General features: G+C 41.7%; 1 protein-coding gene across 1 annotated transcript; it reads left to right on the top strand.

Moving 5' to 3' along the window:
- Positions 1-18,459: 18,459 nt before the first annotated feature.
- On the top strand, positions 18,460-19,077 carry LOC145029647 (uncharacterized). Its single transcript, XM_078978139.1, has one exon. It carries the CDS (start codon positions 18,460-18,462, stop codon positions 19,075-19,077), a length of 618 nt encoding a protein of 205 aa, XP_078834265.1.
- Positions 19,078-20,600: the final 1,523 nt, after the last annotated feature.

Genomic DNA, 20,600 nt, shown 5'->3' with positions numbered 1-20,600 from the left:
CGAATTTCCCTCCTCAGAATACCCAAATACCGGTTCATTCGTGCCTGCTCAGAAGACACCTGTTCAGGGCAGAACATCGCCCTCTCATGAAACTTCCAGGTAACCACAGTAACCGAATCATTACCCTGCTTGAGGGTCAAGAACTCCTGAACTAGCCGTTCCCTTTCCACCAGTGGCACATACTCGTCTCTGAACATGGTGGTGAACCTCTCCCAGGTCACTACTGAAATCTCTGCAAGTGTGAAGTTCGTTGTCACGAACTTCCACCAATCCTTGACTCCCAAGCGAAGCTGGTTCAAAGCGAACCGTACCCTCAAATACTCCGTACACGAACACGTATAGAAGAATCCCTCAATGTCATCAATCCATCTCATCGCAGAAATCAGATCCTGCATCCCATCAAACTCGGGTGGCTTCATGTTGCTGAACTCCCAGAACATCAACGAGTCACCTCCCTGAGATTTGGCAGCATCCACAACTGCAGTTGCTGCAACGGCTACAGCCTCAGTCACCGGGGCGTACCGCTCATCAAAAGTCTCCAATAGTGTGGTCTTGATAGACCCAAACATCTCCGGAATCTTGGCCCTGATCGTCCCAGCCACCTTATCGTGGATCATCTGATGAAGCTCCTTGTTACTCACACCACTTGCTTTAGGTCTGTGGCGTGTCCCAACCATGATGCCTCTGAAATACAACATAAAAATATCAGAGACTCGATCGAGCATACTCGCACTCGATAACACAATCCTACTCGTCCTCCAATACCTAAAGGATTCTTACTTGGGCTGCTCACTGATCCGGTCTCTTCAATAGTACAGGCCCTATACTACCGACTACACCGCATCAGCACTCACCCCAAGTCCTCCTCTTTGGATACCGGATCGCAAGTACTCTATTCTCGCTATGCACTGGCTACCTACTCGCTCTCAAGGCATCTCATAGCAGTAGGATTCTCCAAGACTAAGGCATCACAAATCAGGTCACTCTAGTCCTAATATGAATACCAAGCCTACTCTAGCATGCATAACATATCATAGCATATCTCATAACACATATTGTATGGGTAATTTGGGGTTTTACCTTTCGGGTGCTGGCTGACCGTACACACTGCTCCTCTTTGGTTATCTCAAAACCTCTTGTAAAATTTAATGCTTTTATTGTGGGAAATTTTTTCTCAAATCCTCGGTTTGAATTCAGTTACGCCTGAAGGTGCACCCGAATCCCTCAAACCAAGGCTTTGATACCAACTTGTAACAACGTAATTTTCAAAACAAAATTTTCATTTTTGTCACAACCATTTTCACATAAATTTTTTCCAAAAACATCCAACAATAATTATCAAAACATATCATATCCCAAGATCACAAAAATCAAATCCTTTCTCTAGTGTGTACGAATCACACCGGCGCCTTCCCACGGTCCTTGCTAGTACTTGAAACACATAACACAACAACTGTAAGCATAAATGCTTAGTGAGTTCCGCAAGATACCACTTACACACACACACCCTTCCAGGCCATGACCTTCCGGTCCATGTAACTCAGGGGAGTTCCGTCCGAACCCAGTAAACCTTCCGGTCCTACCCGTGTCGACCTTCTGGTCCAAAACTCCCTGACCTTCCGGTCTACATCATAATGCCTTCTGGCCCATAACATAATGCCTTTCGGCCCATAACAAGCATAACATACATAACACATACAAAACGGGTAACTAATCACATATATTGCATATAACTTATAGCATAACAGACCTTTCGGTCACACATAGGTACCCTTCCAGGTACAGTATAGTGAGAAGACTCACCTCGTAGGATATCCTGGTAATCACTAACTTGGTAGAAATACGACCTAGCCTCCGCCTAAACACATAAAATAATACTCTCATAAGTATAACTCTCAGAACTAGACTCTACTCTCTCTAAGCACCCTCAGAAGGGTAAAAGACCATTTTACCCCTCCTTTCGCTCAAAGGCCATCATTGTTGACCAAACCCTAAGGTCAACCAAAGTCAACAGTCAACTTTGACCCAACTCGGCGAGTGCACTTGGGCAACTCGGCGAGTCTACCTGTGTCCACTTTACTCTTTAGTCTCGTTTAACAAGTCGAGTCCCTCCCTTTACTCGACGAGTCCCCAGGTAAGAATCGTGGGGCTACCCCGACTCAACTCGCCGAGTCCCAAGAACAACTCGGCGAGTACATGGCATGCACAAAATCTATTGACCTCCTGAGGTCAGATCTGTTCTTCAAATCCATAGATCTGTCCTTCCCAAGCATATTAATTACGTAAAGTCCAGACCTTGACACTCATATATCATCTAGATCGTAACACTTGGAGATTTAAGCCCAAAAATGGCATCCTAAACTCATAACCCCCAAGGTAACTCATAAAGCTCCAAGGGTTAAGGTCTCTGGACCTCTTTTAGTCTAGATCCAAAGCATAAACTCGATAAGAGACCAAATGCTCCTCATAAACATCCTCAAAGGTGGATAGAAAACCCTAACTCTAGGTATCAATACCAAAACTGAAGAAGGTCCGAATAAATACCTCAATTTGAAGTCTCTGAACTCTGAAACCACTAGAACCACACCTTTTTCAGTCTCCTCTTGCTCTTGATCACCTTCTTCTTGCCAAACCAAAAATAGAAAGGTCAAATATGGCTTCTCTTTCCTCTCAAACTCTATCTCACTTAGGGTGCTCTCAAGGGGGTTGGTAGCCGCAATGGCAGGCTAAGAGTGCCCTTAAATAGGCTCCAACCCTGGAGGATTAGGGTTTCATTAAACAGCATGGACTCGCCAAGTCCACTCATGGACTCGCCGAGTCCAATGCGAACCTGGATGATCAACCGCGACCCTACTCGGCGAGTCTAAGCATCAACTAGTCGAGTTCCTTCACAAATTCCAAAAATAAAATATTAAAATAATATACCTGGGATTTCGGATGTTACAATTCTCCCCCACTAGAATCAGACATCGACCTCGAAGTCTCATTCTGCAAACAACTATGGATGCTGCTCTTACATCTCGCGCTCTGCCTCCCAAGTCAGCTTGACCCCTTCCTATGCTGCCACTGCACCTGCACCAAAGGAACTTCATTGGTCCTCGGAACCTTGACCTTCCGATCCCTAATTGCCACCGATCTCTTAACATAGTTCAGGCCTGTATCCACCTGAATATCCTCTAATGGTGCCACTGCCGACTCGTCGGCTATACACTTCCTCAACTGCGACACATGAAAAGTGTCGTGAATCTGACCGAACTCTGCAGGTAGATCCAATCGGTAGGCTACCATGCCTACCCTCGTGATTACCATGAAAGGTCCAGTATATCGAGGCCCCAACTTGCCCCTCTTCCTGAATCGGATCACTCCTTTCCAAGGAGAGACTTTCAAAAGTACAAAGTCACCAACCTGAAATTCGAGTTCGGACCGACGCCTGTCCGCATAACTCTTCTGACGACTCTAAGCGGTCAACAACCTCTGCCTGACCTACTGTATTTGCTCAGTCGTCTGAAGCAGGATCTTCGTACTACCCATTACACGTTACCCCACCTCTCCCCAGCAAATGGGGGTGCGACACCTCTTCCCATACAACAACTCAAAGGGTAGCATACCAATGCTCGAATGACGGTTGTTGTTGTACGAAAACTCTGCCAAGGGTAAATATGTGTCCCAACTCCCGCCAAAATCTAGAACACATACTCGGAGCATATCCTCGAGTGTATGAATTGTTCGCTCACTCTACCCATCCGTCTGTGGGTGGTATGCGGTGCTGAAATGCGGCCACGTACCCAACTCCTTGTGAAACTTCTTCCAAAATCTGGAAGTAAATCTCACGTCTCGATCTGAAACAATCAATATCGGAACCCCATGCCGCGACACCACCTCCCTCACATACAATTCTGCCAACCTCTCAGCAGAAGAGCTCTCACTTATAGCAAGAAAATGAGCGCTCTTCGTCAACCTATCCACAATCACCCAAATTGCATCGACACCTCTAGCAGTCCTTGGCAATTTGGTGATAACATCCATGGTAATCTATTTCCACTTCCACTTGGGGATCTCCAATGGCTGCATCTTACCATGCGGATGCTGGTGCTCGGCCTTAACCTGGCAACAAGTTAGGCACCTCTCAATGAACCATGCAACATCCCTTTTCATAAAGGGCCACCAATAATCCTTCTTTAGGTCCAGATACATCTTAGTGGCCCCGGGATGGATCGAGAATTTCGATCGATGTGCCTCTTCCATCAAAATGGTACGCGTACCACCCACAAACGGTACCCAAATCCGACCCTGAAATGTCATAAGTCCCCGACCATCGGTAAAGAACTCTGATACCTACCCGACGACCCGCTCCCTCTTTCGGTTTTCTGGTCCCACAGCCTCGGCCTGGGCCCCTCGAATGGTGTCCAATACCGGAGTCATCACTGTCAACCTAATACAAACGTCTCGAATCGGGGCGTTCTCCGCCCTTTGGCTCGAAGCATCGGCTACAACATTAGCCTTGCCCGGTGGTACAGGATCTCACAATCATAATCCTTCACCACATCTAACCATCTTCTCTGGCTCATATCCAGGTTGGGCTGATCCATCAAGTACTTCAGACTCTTGTGGTCCGTGTATATGGTACATCCAACCCCATACAAATAGTGATGCCAGATCTTGAGGGCAAACACCACATCCCTCAGCTATAGATCATGAGTGGGATATCTTGACTCATGAGGCTTTAGCTGCCTCGATGCATACGATATCATGTGCCCCCTTTGCGTAAGCATTGCCCCCAACCTAGATATCGATACATCACAGTACACTACAAAATCCTCCATCCCTTCCGGGAGTACGAGCACCAGGGCTTCGTACAACTTCTGGCGAAGTGTATCAAATGAGGAATGCTGCTCTAGACCCCATGAAAATGCAACACCCTTCCGGTTCATCTTGGTAAGTGGCACGACCATCTTGGAGAAATCCCTAATAAATCACTGATAATAGTCGGCCAATCCCAGAAAGCTCCTGATCTCGGTGGGTGATCTCGACACCTCCCACCTCATGACCACCTCAATCTTGGCCGAATGGACCAATATCCCATTCTGGTTGATGAGATGCCCCAAGAATTGGACCTCTCATAACCAGAACTCACACTTGGAGAATTTGGCATACAGCCTCTCCGATCTCAGAACTCCAAGGATCTCCTTCAAATGCTGCTCTCTAGACCTCGAATATACCAAAATATCATCAATGAGTACAATCACCGACCTATCCAGCATCAGCCTGCATACCCTGTTCATGAGATCCATGAATTCAGCTGGGGCATCGGTGAGCCCAAAAAGCATCACCACAAACTCGTAATGCCCATAACGAGTCATGAATGCAGTCTTCTGGATATCTTCATCCTGAACCCTCATCTGATGATATCCCGATCTCAAGTCAATCTTGGAAAACCAAGATGCCCCCAGCAACTGATCGAACAGATCATCGATCCTCTGTAACGGATACCGGTTCTTGACCATCAACTTGCTCAACTCCCGGTAATCAATACACATCCGGCGTGAACCATCCTTCTTCTTGACAAAAAGGATTGGCGCTCCCCAAGGTGAGCTACTCGGTCGAATAAACCCCTTCCCCAACAGCTCCTGAAGCTGCGAGGATAACTCATGCATCTCTGGCGGCGCGAGGCGATAAGGTGCCTTGGCGATAGGTGCTACTCTCGGAACCAAATCGATACGGAACTCCACTTGTCTTTCCGGAGGCACGCCCGGAAGTTCCTCAGGAAAAACATCCGGAAACTCGGACACTATCAGGACCTCGTCAATCGAACTTGGCCTCCCCGCGGCCACTCGTGTGTCCATCACATAGGCTACAAACCCGCGGCAGCCTTGCTGCAAACTCTGTCTCGCCCTGGCAGCCGAACAAAACGCCGACCCAGGATGCGTACCCTCGCCGTACACGGTAAGAACTCCCCCACTAGGATTTCGTATGGTCATAAGTTGTCTCTCGTAGTCAATAACCGCTCCAAACTTACTCAACCAGTCCATGCCCACGATGACACACACATCTCCCATCGTGATAGGAACTAGATCAATCGGGAATTTGACGCCAAAAATCGCGAGCACACATCCTCGAATCACCTCGGTGGCATACACCGCTTTCTCATCAGCTATGGAAACCCTCAGGGGTTGACTCATCACCTCCCGACTAATACTGATGTGCTGACTAAAAGCCAAAGATACAAAAGACCGACTCGCACCCGAGTCAAATAATACCAAGGCAGGTACAGAATTCACAAGAAAAGTACCTACACATATCATAATATAAGCACAATATCTCAACATGAAAGTAAATACACGAAAGAATATATACCAGCCACGTCATCAGGCGCCGTGCGGACCTCCTCCGCAGTCAACTGAAAAGATCTCCCATGAGCCTTCGGAGCCTCAGCCTTCACCGGTCGAATCTCAGTAACCCTAGCAGCAGGCGCAGATCCCTGCGCTGATCCCTAGTGTAGCTGAGGACACTCGTCCTTCCGTTGGCCGGTTTGGTTGCAATGGAATCAAACCATAAATCCCTTGGGGTAATCCCTGGCGATATGCCCCTCCTTGCCATATTTGTAGCAAGCACCCGATTGACAAACCCCCTCATGACCCTTGCCGCAATTCCCGCAAGTGCAGCCCTTTTGGCCTCCAGTTCTCGGTTCAGCAGACATGGGCTGTTTGGCTACCGACTAAGACTGTGTCAGTTGCCGATCCATCCTCTGAGACTCGGCTTCCTCCCTGGCCTGAGTCTCCAACGCAATCTCCCTCCTCCGGGCATTTACCTAGAGCTCAGCAAATGTCCGGTATGTCGAGTTCGCCACGAACTCGCGAATGTCCCTCCTCAGAATACCCAAATACCGGCTCATCTGTGCCTGCTCAGAAGACACCTGCTCAGGTCAGAACATCACCCTCTCATGAAACTTCCGGGTGACCACAGTAACCGAATCATTACCCTGCTTGAGGGTCAAGAACTCCTGAACTAGCTGTTCCCTTTCCACTGGGGGAACATAATCGTCTCTGAACATGGTGGTCAACCTCTCCTGGGTCACTGCTGAAATATCTGCAAGTGTGAAGTTCGCTGTCACGAACTTCCACCAATCCTTCGTTCCCAAGCGAAGCTGGTTCAAAGCGAACCGTACCCTCAGATGCTTCGGACATGAACACGTATAGAAGCATCCCTCAATGTCAGCAATACATCTCATCGCAGCGATCGGATCCTGCATCCCATCAAACTTGGGTGGATTCATGCTGCTGAACTCCTGGAACAACAACGAGTCACCTCCCTGAGATCTGGCAACAGCCACAGCTGCTGTAGCTGCAGCGGCTGTCGCCTCAGTCACTGCGGCGTACCGCTCATCAAAAGTCTCCAACAGTGTGGTCTTGATAGACCCAAACATCTCCGGAATCTCGACCCTGATCGCCGCAGCCACCTCATCATGGATCATCTGATGAAGCTCCTTGTCATTCACACCACTTGCCTCAGGTCTGTGACGTGTCCCAACCATGATGCCTCTGAAATACAACATAAAAATATCAGAGACTCGATCGAGCATACTCGCACTTGATAACGCAATCCTACTCGTCCATCAATACCCAAAGGATTCTTACTTGGGCTGCTCACTGATCCAGTGTCTTCAGTAGTAGGGGCCCTTTACTACCGACTACCCCGCATCAGCACTCACCCCAAGTCCTCCTCCTTGGATCCCGAATCACAAGTACTCTATTCTCGCTATGCACTGGCTACCTACTCGCTCTCAAGGCATCTCATGGCAGGAGGATTCTCCTAGACTAAGGCATCACAAATCAGCCCACTCTAGTCCTAATATGAATACCTAGCCTACTCTAGCATGCATAACATATCATAGCATATCTCATAACACATATTGCAAGGATAATTTGGGGTTTTACCATTCGGGCGCTGGCTGACCGTACACACTGCTCCTCTTTGGTTATCTCAAAACCTCTTGTAAAATTTAATGCTTTTATTATTGGAAAATTTTTCTCTAATCCTCGGTTTGAGTTTAGTTACGCCTGAAGGTGCACCCGAATCCCTCAAACCAAGGCTTTGATACCAACTTGTAACAACGTAATTTTCAAAACAAAATTTTCATTTTTGTCACAACCATTTTCACATAAATTTTTTCCAAAAACATCCAACAATAATTATCAAAACATATCATATCCCAAGATCACAAAAATCAAATCCTTTCTCTAGTGTGTACGTATCACGCCGGCGCCTTCCCACGGTCCTTGCTAGTACCTGAACACATAACACAACAACTGTAAGCATAAATGCTTAGTGAGTTCCCCAAGATACCACTTACACACACACACCCTTCCAGGCCATGACCTTCCGGTCCATGTGTCTGAGGCGACTTCCATCCCAACCCGGTAAACCTTCCGGTCCTACCCGTATCGACCTTCCGGTCCAAAACTCCCTAACCTTCCGGTTTACATCATAATGCCTTCCGGCCCATAACATAATGCCTTCCGGCCCATAACAAGCATAGCATACATAACACATACAAAACGGGTAACTAATCACATATATTGCATATAACTTATAGCATAACTGACCTTCCGGTCACACATAGGTACCCTTCCAGGTACAGTATAGTGAGAAGACTCACCTCATAGGATGTCCTGGTAATCACTAACTTGGTAGAAATACGACCTAGCCTCCGCCTAAACACATAAAGTAATACTCTCATAAGTATAACTCTCAGAACTAGACTCTACTCTCTCTAAGCACCCTCAGAAGGGTAAAAGACCATTTTACCCCTCCTTTCGCTCAAAGGCCATCATTGTTGACCGAACCCTAAGGTCAACCAAAGTCAACGGTCAACTTTGACCCGACTCGGCGAGTGCACTTGGGCAACTCGGTGAGTCTACCTGTGTCCACTTTACTCTTTAGTCTTGTTCAACACGTCGAGTCCCTCCCTTTACTCGACGAGTCCCCAGGTAAGAATCGTGGGGCTACCCCGACTCAACTCGTCGAGTCCCAAGAACAACTCGGCGAGTACATGGCATGCACAAACTCTATTGACCTCCTGAGGTCAGATCTGTTCTTCAAATCCATAGATCTGTCCTTCCCAAGCATATTAATTACGTAAAGTCCAGACCTTGACACTCATATATCATCTAGATGGTAACACTTGGAGATTTAAGCCCAAAAATAGCATCCTAAGCTCATAACTCCCAAGGTAACTCATAAAGCTCCAAGGGTTAAGGTCTCTGGACCTCTTTGAGTCCAGATCCAAAGCATAAACTCGATAAGGGACCAATTGCTCCACATAAACATCCTCAAAGGTGGATAGAAAACCCTAACTCTAGGTATCAATACCAAAACTGAAGAAGGTCCGAATAAATACCTCAAATTGAAGTCTCTGAACTCTGAAACAACTAGAACCACACCTTCTTCAGTCTCCTCTTGCTCTTGATTACCTTCTCCTTCCTCTCAAACGATTTATCTCACTTAGGGTGCTCTCAAGGGGGCTGGTAGCCGCAATGGGAGGCTAAGAGTGCCCTTAAATAGGCTCCAACCCTGTAGGATTAGGGTTTCATTAAACAGCATGGACTCGCCGAGTCCACTCGTTGACTCGTTGAGTCCAACGCAAACCCGGATGATCAACCGCGACCCTACTCGGTGAGTCTAAGCATCAACTCGCTGAGTTCCTTCACAAATTCCAAAAATAAAATATTAAAATAATATACCTGGGATTCCGGATGTTACAAGGATGCTCATTCGCCCTTGACATTCCTTCCGATTGGTGAACGTCTTCATCAAGAATGCTTATCACCCCATTACTAGAGGGTAACAACTTGACAAAAAAGTTGGTTGCTAGTTTCATCCTGCAAAAACGATCTGCGACATAGGTTCCTGCCATACTACCAACATAATACTCAATACTCAATAACTCCCTCTTCCTCAATCGACGGAAAACAACACCAGTTAAGATACCATCCTTATTGACCTCCATGTATGATAGGACTCCAAAATTATCAGAAGCAGGAGGTCTAAGGTTAGGAACATCTAGTGGAACATCAGGCTGGGAATAAGTAGAGCATCATACAAAGCAACAGGGAGAAATTAAAGACCCCCTTAAACCTCTTACCCAATACATCGAAAAAGCACAACACTCGTTCCTTTCCAGTGGTGTGATTAACTTTTTTTTCTTTTTTTTTCAAAAAATGGGAGGTAGGGGGAGAAGGAGATAACAATAAGAGTAAGGGTAGGAATTTACAATGAAAAAGAATTTGGTCATCTCCTGAATTTGACATCACTAGGTTTTTAATAGGGTCTAGGGTCAAGCTCCAAGTCTATACCCTCAAAAGAATCAGACCATATTTAACACAAAAAAAATATCAAGTACCCAACCATGATTTAGCACTGGAAAATATTACAGACAGAACCAATTTTAGTACCGAGCCATACCCAGGTACCGAACCTTGAGGAATAATGATTAAAGTACAACATGATGTCACCACAATCCTTAAAGGACATGGGAACTCAAAGAAGGATAGATTGTGTAGAGACAAGTGACTGATAGATCCTTATATTTACGGGGAACAACTATACAATGACTAACAAGTATATCGATGAGTACCTTCGAGCATACGGCCATAAATGCAACAATATGGCGAACCAGTTCGAGACCAGAAGAGGCCGATGCCTCCTCCCGCTAGCTATAAATAGGTAATCAAACTCATCCTTATGGTACACAATACACTCTAACCCTATATGGTTTAACATGTATCATTCGTTTCTATTTCGAAGTCTTTACAGACTTTATCATCGAAGAGTTGACCTCGGGGCTCACTCCTAGTCATTGGCTTACTAGTTATTTGTGTTTCCAGGTCAATTGACCAATTAGGGTGGACATTTATAGTCTAAATAATGGAAAATCGACCCGGTGGCCAATCAATTGGTACCATTTGTGGGACTCCGCAACAAATAGACAACGAAGGAAATCCAATTGCTGATGTGAGTCCTGTTACGAGAATGTAGACTTTCGAAGAAACACCACAAATTATGACGGTGGTTACATGTAAAAACATTACAATGAAAGATCCAGAGAAAGTCGGGATGGGTAAAGAACACTTGGAAGTACAAGAAATTGAAATGGATTAGTTTGAAGCTTTTAAAAGATTCAAATCCCTGGAAAAAAAAAAGACAAGAAGAGAAAGTCAACCAAAAATCTCAAACAGAAAAAGCACAGAGAGAAAAAGAATGGGATTGGGTCGCAATTCACACCATCCACACAGAAGATTTAGACAACCAGAAATGGGAACTAGGAGAAGTGAAGAAGGAAGGAGTTATAAGGAAAAGAACAAAAAGGAAGTGAGTTCGACCTCCTTACGTCGTAGGAAAACAAAAAGAAGTTCTGAAAATGACAGAAGAGTGTTACTGGATGTAGAAAAGGCCAAACAATACAACCAAGTGTTTCAAAACCTCAACTTTCACTCATCCTTCATAGATGAGATCAAGGAAACGCCAATTCCTAAAGGGTTGAAAATCCCCAAATGCTCAACGTATGATCAAATAAGAGACCTATATGATCATGTTTCGTACTTCCAATGGGCCATCAAGATGATCTCGATGGATCCAAAATTATGGAGCTTATATTTCATAGGAACTCTAGATGGATCTACCTGAGACTAGTTAGTGAGTCCACCCCCAAAATTATAGGAGGTTTTGAGGATCTTTGTTAAAAGTTTTGCAAAAGCTTTATTCAGCAAAGATTCCAACAACAGGCACATACAATATTTACCTGCCTACAAAGTGTAAAGGAGTCTAATAAATCCTAAGGAGGAAGAAGAGAAGAAAGAAAAAAAATATATCATAGTATTAAAGCTCATTTCAGTCAAGGTCGAAGGTTCAATCAAAGGGGAAGAAACAGACAGCATGATCGATACCATCCATATTAACATGAAACATATAAAGATTACACCCTCAAAAGCCCAAACAAGGGAAATGCTAATAAAATCAGAAAATATCCTTGAGACCCAAATAGGTACTGTGATTTTCATAAGAAACTAGGTCATGCTATTGAGGATTGTTAAAGTCTCAAAAGCGAGAATGAAAGGAACTTATCACTTAAAGTAGGAGGGGAACGAGTCATTAAAAAAGAAGAAGCAAGAACATATGCTGCTGAGATCACCATGATACAAGGTGGAGGAAGAATTGATCTCAAGCCAATAAAGAAATGAAAGATAGTTAACATCGAATTTGGTCACTGCGATCCAATACCATTTAACCATTAGGGAAACAAGCCTCTGATAATCAAAGCAGCAGCAGGAAGAACTTTGATAAGAATAATGTATGTAGATAGCAGAAGCTCTATCAACATCATGTACAGGCATTGCTTGAAAGGGTTGCCCACAAAAATTCAAAAATAACTCAAACCAACAACCTTAACAGTAGTGGGCATTATTATTCAGTCTATATGGCCAACGGGGAAGATCTTGTTGCCTTTTATGTTAGAAGAATACAAAAGTAATATTCAAAAAACAATCTTAACAGAATTCATCATAATAAAAGCACCATCTCCTTATAATATGCTATTACGAAGATTCAGATTGTGGAAATTGCAAGCAGTTCCATCGACGGTTTATGGTTTACTTAAGTTTCCTACTAAGGAAATTATCGCGATAGTTCAAAGTCAGAGATTGGGACTGCCTGAATGCAATCATGTTGTCCAACCAAACCCGGTCTAACCAATATTCGAAGAAAGAATTTCCTTGGTAAATACAGAGGAAATAGTTATCAACAAAAAGCATATGGATCAAAAGATTGAGTTGGGTATTGAACTACATGAAGCTCTACAAAAGGTCTAATTTTTATGCTTAAAAAATTATAGACGCATTTGCATGGAAACCAACAAATATTACAGGGGTTCCTAGGTCATTGATAGAGCATCGTCTGATCATCAACCCGTCCTACGCCCCTATCAAGCAAAAAAAACATGGCATTGCTAAAGAAAGAAACAAAATAGTCAATGCAGAGGTTAAAAAACTGGTAGAAGTAGGAGTCATGAGGGGAATGCAATTCCCAAAGTGGATTGCTTACCCAGTACTCGTAAAGAATATGGATGGCACAATGCAAATGTGTGTTGACTTCATTGACCTCAATAAAGTGTACCCAAAAAATAGTTACCTTCTGCCAAAAATAGAACAAAACATCGAATCGTTGGGAGGGTTAAAATGGAAGTCCTTCCTAGATGTGTACAAAGGCTATCATCAAGTAAATATGGTGGTGACCGATGAAGATAAAACAGCCTTCCATATTCAGAGAGGTACATGTTTTTACACAAAGATGCCTTTCAACTTATGAAACTCGGGAGAAACATACCAATGATAAGTGGATAAAGTATTCGAACAACAAATAGGAAGGAACATATAAGTATTTGGGGAAAAGAGGGGCAAATTCTTGGGACATGTTATAACTACCTTTGAAATTGAGGAAAACCCAAAAAAGGTCAAAATCTTGCTAACAATGGAAACACCTTGGATGGTGAAAGACATACAAAGTCTGAATGGTAAGTTAGCAGAATTAGGGTGATTTCTAGCTAAGTCGGCGGAGCAAAAATTGCCTTTTTTAAACACGAAAGACACATACCGAAAAAAAAAAGACAACACATACTCAAGAAAAGCTGAAGAAGCTTTCCAAAAGTTGTAGCATTTCCTCCAAAACCTACCGACTCTGGCAAGCCCTAGCGCAGGAGAAACACTAACAATATATTTGTCACCAAACCAAGAGGCAATCAGTGCAGTGGTGTTGGCAGAAAGTGTAGGGTTTCAAAGCACTCCATGGATGATGTAAATGGGCCCCTTTAATGAATTCTAGGTTAAAAGCCCAAGACTTGTCTTTTCCCTATAAATAGTCTTGTATTATTCATTATTAGGGTTAATAGTTAGGCAAAATGTAGCCGCCACGTTGTGAGGTTTCTTGTAGAGTTAGATTCTTATTTCTTATGTGTAATTTGTACCTCACAGTTCAATAAATTGAGTGATCATTCGACCTAATCTTCGTATTTGTGTTGTTCTTGTTTTCCGCATCTTGTTCATCAAATCACAATTAGAGTTTTAATCTCATCAAGTGGTATCAGAGCAGGGCTTTGAAGATCTATTGATTTTTGAAGTATCGGTTCTTGATTTGATGATTTTCTACACAATTTATTGAAGATTATTGGTGTTTTGGCGGTATGGAATAAAGATTTCTGTTCAAGCAACTGTTCTTGAAAACTTATGTTTTCTGTCACTGTTCATGTGGGTATTATTTTAATCCAACTCGTTTTCTATTCATATTAGATCTGGTTCTCTGGAATTAGTCCGTTTATTCAATTTCATATTCATTCAATCCAAAATCAATTTACTACATCGATTGATCTATTTACTTTGATTTGGCCCATAAGTATTGGTCTTTTACTGTTCACATCGACCCGATTTGCTTTTCTTTTGTCTTTGTGCATCTCGTGCTTTGGAGATAACACTTCTATTTGTTCATCATTCGATGACCATTATCATCTGAGGTTATTGTTGCTATCTTAATCAAAATCGATGATTATTTATTAATTATCTAAGGTCATTGTTTGTAATCGTATATTCACCACTCGATTTTTTCTTGGATCGTATTCCATGTCGATTTTTACTTTCATATTCTCAAAGATCGATTTGATTAACTAGTATTGAACTTGAAATTATCTTTGAATGAATTCGATCTTTGATAGTGGCAATTGTGTATTAATGTTAAATTATCAAGACTCATGAATCGATTCCTTCTAGCTTTCATCCAAGTTTTTTTTTTGATTCTGCCATTCAAAATCTTAAAGTCGATTTGATAAAGTCGTGTTGATCTTGAAATTCCAATGATTTCATTCTGATTTATCTGTGATTGAAATCGATTTACGGAAGTGACGATTGGGTGTTTGGTTAAATGCATCTCAATGTCTGATGATGAACGGACGAACAGATTATATTTTGATTTGGAAAGTCAAACCAGAAAAAGTCAAAATTGGTTTAAAGGCGTATGCGAACTGAATGATGGAAGAAAGACGTATCCTGATACCTTTTGCAGTTAACACTGTTTCGTTTTTAAAATCGGATTTGCTTGGTATCTTAATCGGAACGAAATCGGGGTGGTTGGGTGCTTACTCGCAATTGTTGACCAACGAAAACTCAAAATTGAATGTTATGGAGATTGAGTCGGACTTGGATCTTAACTGGAATGGTTTTGGTGTTCGTAATCGAGGGTCAACACGGATATGGTTTTTGTGTAGCTATTCGCTTTTGCAAGTCAAAACTCATGGCCAAAATTGCTGTGAAAAGTTCTTACCTGTAAACGAATGAACAACGAAGTGATGTCAATTGGTATGCACAATGGTCAACAGAAAAGCAAAAATCGCTATGAAAGCCTTACCTGTGAACGTTAGTTTACTGTGCTTCTCTTTGGGGTATAATCGATGAAATTGAAACGATCTTGGGTTCATTTGTTAGACTTGGAACGAAAGAAGGGAAGACAGAAAGCGAACCTATGGTTCGGCTTGGCTAATGTTTCGCTCTTTGTTTGCATTGTGATGTTCAGTTTTCACTTTTGTATCGATGCACTTGGACCGAACCTAGAACAACGACCTTCGGTTCGCTTGTTAATGGTTGGAGCGAACGGAGGATGAACCGAAAGCGAACCTGTGCTCGGACCGAACATGGTTTCGGTTCAATGAACCTGGACCAAACTTGGTTTCGATTGCTTGTACTTGGAATTAAAGTATGATTGGCGGGTATTATTTTTGGGGTCTCGCATTTGTTTCAATCCCTGCATCACTTTTATCAGGCATCTAAATGGGGAAGAAGATGCTTTAATGTTTCATATTTGGTCCCTATAACTCCAGCGAATTTGTACTTTTGGTCCCTGTTGTTTTCACAGTTTAATATTTTTGGACCAATTCCAAATTTTGGTGCAATGAAAGGGGTATATTGATGCAGATGTACCATTCCAGCCCCTGCCTTTCAGCAAGTGACAGTTTCTGCCCTATATTTAGATAAGTTTACAAATTTGAGGGCTGGTGAACAGTTTTGAATTCTTTAACGCACATAATTTTTTTCATGAACAGAAAAATAAAGATTCGATCAAGTCTTCGGGTTCGGAAAGTTGTTTTTCGTGATAACGACAAATTTTCATGACTTTTTCGGATTTTATACTTCATTGTATATATCATTTTGTCACGGGGGAGCACAGTAATTTTTATCCATTCAAGATCATTCTCACGACCATAAGAAGGCTTTATATTCACATTTTCGATTATAAATTGGGGGAGAATTTGATATGGTCATTCGAAATTGTATTTGTAACTTTTCAAATTTGAAGTTTTTTATAAAACTTGTGGTACAATTATGAAGGTAGCTTTTACAATGGAAGTTCTTCATCAAGCTCTGCTAACGCTTTTACAGAGAAGTATCCTTTACAGCGAAAGTTCTTTATCGAGCTCTGCTAAGGACTTGTTATATATCCGACTTCTTGTATTTTCTCGATCAAGTGGCATTACGAATCATAAAGTTTGGGTTGTTACATGATATTTTTTGGTGGCTTATATCATCATCTTATTTGAAGATCAGTGTGACTTGGAGGGGGAGCTCTTCAAAGACAAGAAGTGATTCGGTTTCTTTGTTCTGAAATGGGTTTTTATGGCGGGTTTGGTTTTCATGAAGATTCTTTGGGATTACATTCGAAAATGAAGTTTAAAGATATTACTTCAGTGCTTGATTTATATATCCTAGAGCCCATGTCTGAAGACTATTGAAGAATCAAGATTCGTGGATTGCTTCATATATTCCTCATTGCAAATCTTTTTATTTGCTAGATGCTTGTTTTGGAAGTTAAAGCATTGTCATCCATTCCATACTTTGAGGGAGAGATTATAGGGTTTCAAAGCACTCCATGGATGATGGCAATTGGCCCCTTTGATGAATTCTAGGTTAAAAGCCCAAGACTTGTCTTTTCCCTATAAGTAGTCTTGTATTATTCATTATTAGGGTTAAGAGTTAGGCATTATGTAGCCGCCACGTTGTGAGGTTTCTTGTATAGTTAGATTCTTATTTCTTAAGTGTAATTTGTTCCTCACAATTCAAGAAATCGAGTGATCATTCGACCTAATCTTCATATTTGTGTATTTCTTGTTTTCCGCATCTTGTTCATCAAATCACAATTAGAGTTTTAATCCCATAAGAAAGAAATAAAAATTAGGTGCCAGTTTACTTCATCAGTAGGGCGTTGCAAGGAACCAAAAGGAACTACTTTATAGTATAAAAGTTAGTTTTATCCTTGGTCTACACAGTGAGGTGATTATGTAGATACTTTTAGGTGTACCCGGTCCTCGTGTTAACAAACCAACCGATGAAAAAAATCTTGATGCAACCTGAACGGTCAGGAAAAATGACAAAATAGGCAATCCTAGGGGAGCATGATATAACCTACAATTCAAGAACCAACGGAAAAGGCCAAGCGCTCGCGAATTTCTTAACAGAAATGTCGGATGATCCCAACATCCGAATGACTACCGTTATTCACCCATAAGTACCGAACCAAACCAACATAGAGGGTTGGACATTATATACAGATGGAGCGTTGATCAGGGATGGTTCGGGTGCATGTATCATTCTTACTAGCCTTCAAGGAGACAAATCCACTTACGCACTCAGGTTCGAATTCAAATGCTCGAACAATAAGTAGAATACAAAGCTTTACTTCCAGGGTTGAGGTTAGCAAGAAGCATGAATCTATCAAAATTAAAGGTATTCAGTAACTCGATGTTGGTTATTAACCAGATATAAGGTGATTACAAAGTAAAGGAAGCACACATTCGTAAATATATGTCCCAATCACAATTTTGGATTGAGAAGTTTCAAGAATTCGAAATTACGCAAATCCTGAGGTCAAAAAACAAAGATGCGAGCACCTTGAGTAAGCTAGCATCAGTGGTGTTCATCCGTCTGTCAAAAGATGTTTTAGTAGAAATATTACCTAGAAAAGTAACAAAGGGCTGGGAATGGAAACAATGGAGTTATCGGGAAAAAAAATCATGGATGATGCAATATATCCTCTTCCTTAAAAAGGGGTATTGCTGATGGATGAAAGGGAATCTTGAAAAATACTAGTCAATGCTCCAAACTACACCATGTATGAGGATTAACTATACCGAAAAGGATACTCCACGTGATGGTTCAAGTGCATCACAAAAAAAAAAAAGCAGAGACCGTTATCCAGGAGATACACTAGGGGATCTATGGCACGCATGCAAGGTCGAGGGAGATTACCCAGAAGATCCTACGAGCAAGGTAATGTTGGCCTTCCTTGAACAATGATACAAACATGTTGATAACAAAGTGTTGTGATTTCCAAATACATTCTAACGTCTATGCACTACTGCCAACCAATTTAATGAATATCACTAGCCCAAGGCCTTTCTTCCAGTGGGGAATTGATATTGTAGGACCTTTCATTAAAGCACCGGGAAGATTGAAGTTTCTAATAATAGTTATAGATTACTTTACCAAATGGGTCGAGGCAGAAGTAGTAGCAACAATTTCAAGAAAGAAGATAGTGAAGTTTGTATGGAAGCAAAACATTTGTCGTTTCAGTCTCCCACACACCATGATCAGTGATAATGGAAAGCAGTTTGTTGAAAATCCATTCAAAAGATGGAGTATTGAAAAAGGAATCAAACAGAATTTTACTTTAGTGGCACACGCTCAAGAAAACGCGCAAGTGGAGGTAAGCAATCAAACTTTGGTGAAGGGTATCAAGAAGAGGCTAGGGAAAGATGAACGAAACGGGGTCGACAAATTGCAAAGTGTGTTATGGGCGTATAAAATTATAGTACGAACATCGACCAACGAAACTCCGTTCAAACTTGTGTATGGAACGGAGGTAGTTATCCCAATTGAAGTCACCATAAGGAGCATGCGAACCAGGAACCCCCAAGAAAGTTCGAATAATGCAAGTTTACGAACAAATTTAGACTTGTTGGAAGAAACAAGAGATGAGGCATCCATATGATAGGCGAAAGCAATGAAATAAAGGTACTATAAGGCAATTTCCACTTCTAAAAACAAACGCTATAGAAGAAAGTTAATAGTTGATTAGGAATAATGGTCAAATAAGGTTAGAGAATAGTCGTTTTTTGTATGTAACATGATTACTTCCTTAAATGCAATCGTTTGGATCCTCAATCATTCTAGGTTTAAAATTATTTAAACATCTCCATACTCCTCCAAATTTTGGCTCGATGTTAGTTTAATCGAATAATAAGATCATACTTCATGGTCAATAATTATTTGAACATCTCCATAGTCCTCCAAATTATGGCTTGATGTTAGTTTGCTTGAACCATAAGTTCATACTTCATGGTTTGGTACATATTTGAACATCACCATAATCCTCCAAATTATGGCCCAATGTTAGTTTCCTCAAACCATAAGTTCGTACTTCATGGTTTGGTACTTCTTGCATAATCCACCAAATTATGGCTCAATGTTAGCTTGCTCGAACCATAAATTTATACTTCATGATTCAGTATTTATTTGAACATCGCCATAATCTTCCAAATTATGGCTTAATGTTAGTTTGCTCGAACCATAAGTTTATACTTCATTGTTCGGTACTTATTTGAACATCGCCATAATCCTCTAGATTATGGATCGATATTAGATTACTCGAACCATAAGTAAATAATTCATGATTTAGTACTTATTCGAATATCACCATAATCCTCCAAATAATGGCTCAATGTTAGTTTCCTTGAATCATAAATTTAAACCTGGTAAAGTAGGACTAAGCATTATTTTTACCATCACACATTACAGAGATCTCACAATCTATAAAATGCTACATGCTACTAAAAGAGAGAAAAAAATTACGAAGTAGGATATGCAAAAAATAGATGGTTACATAAATATTAAGATTAAAATTAAAAAGAGGCAAACAATAGTAGTTATAATAAACAACCAAACATTTAAGGTGATTACAAAGCAAAAGAGAACCACAAACTACAAACTAAGAATTAGACAAACAAAATTCAATTCCCAACACTTGACTCATCACATTTTCTCAGTGGATCCAAAGACTTTAGTTTCTTCTTCAATGATTGGATGTCCATTTTATCTCCCTCCAATAGACTGAACAATGAATACTCATGAGTAATCATTTCAGATAAATGATCTACGATACAACGTTAAGCATCAGGATTGGAGTAAAGGATATTCTTCCTATCTAAAGCTTCAAAACATTTTTCTTCCATTTCATAACAATATTAATGAAGACCAAGCTGAATAACTGCAAATTGAAGAGTAGCATTGACATCTCCAAAGTCACCGTAGTTCAAAATGGTCAGAACAAAAGAAGGAATACCCTCTTGTATAGCCCACTGCAGGTTCAAAACATCTTGTTCCATTTCCTCCAGACGATGCAATGCATCTTGATTCGCCAAGGATTGAGAGTCACCAAAATCAGCAATTTGAGCATGCCTCTCAAATACCAGAGGCATGGTAGCAACAAGTTCTTCCTCAAGCAACTTAATGCTC

This window comes from Lactuca saligna, chromosome 2, assembly GCF_052625555.1.
Source record: "Lactuca saligna cultivar CGN05327 chromosome 2, ASM5262555v1, whole genome shotgun sequence".
Lineage (NCBI taxonomy): Eukaryota > Viridiplantae > Streptophyta > Magnoliopsida > Asterales > Asteraceae > Lactuca > Lactuca saligna.
Note: the sequence above shows the minus strand (reverse complement) of the source record. Positions and strands in the feature narration are given on the sequence as shown.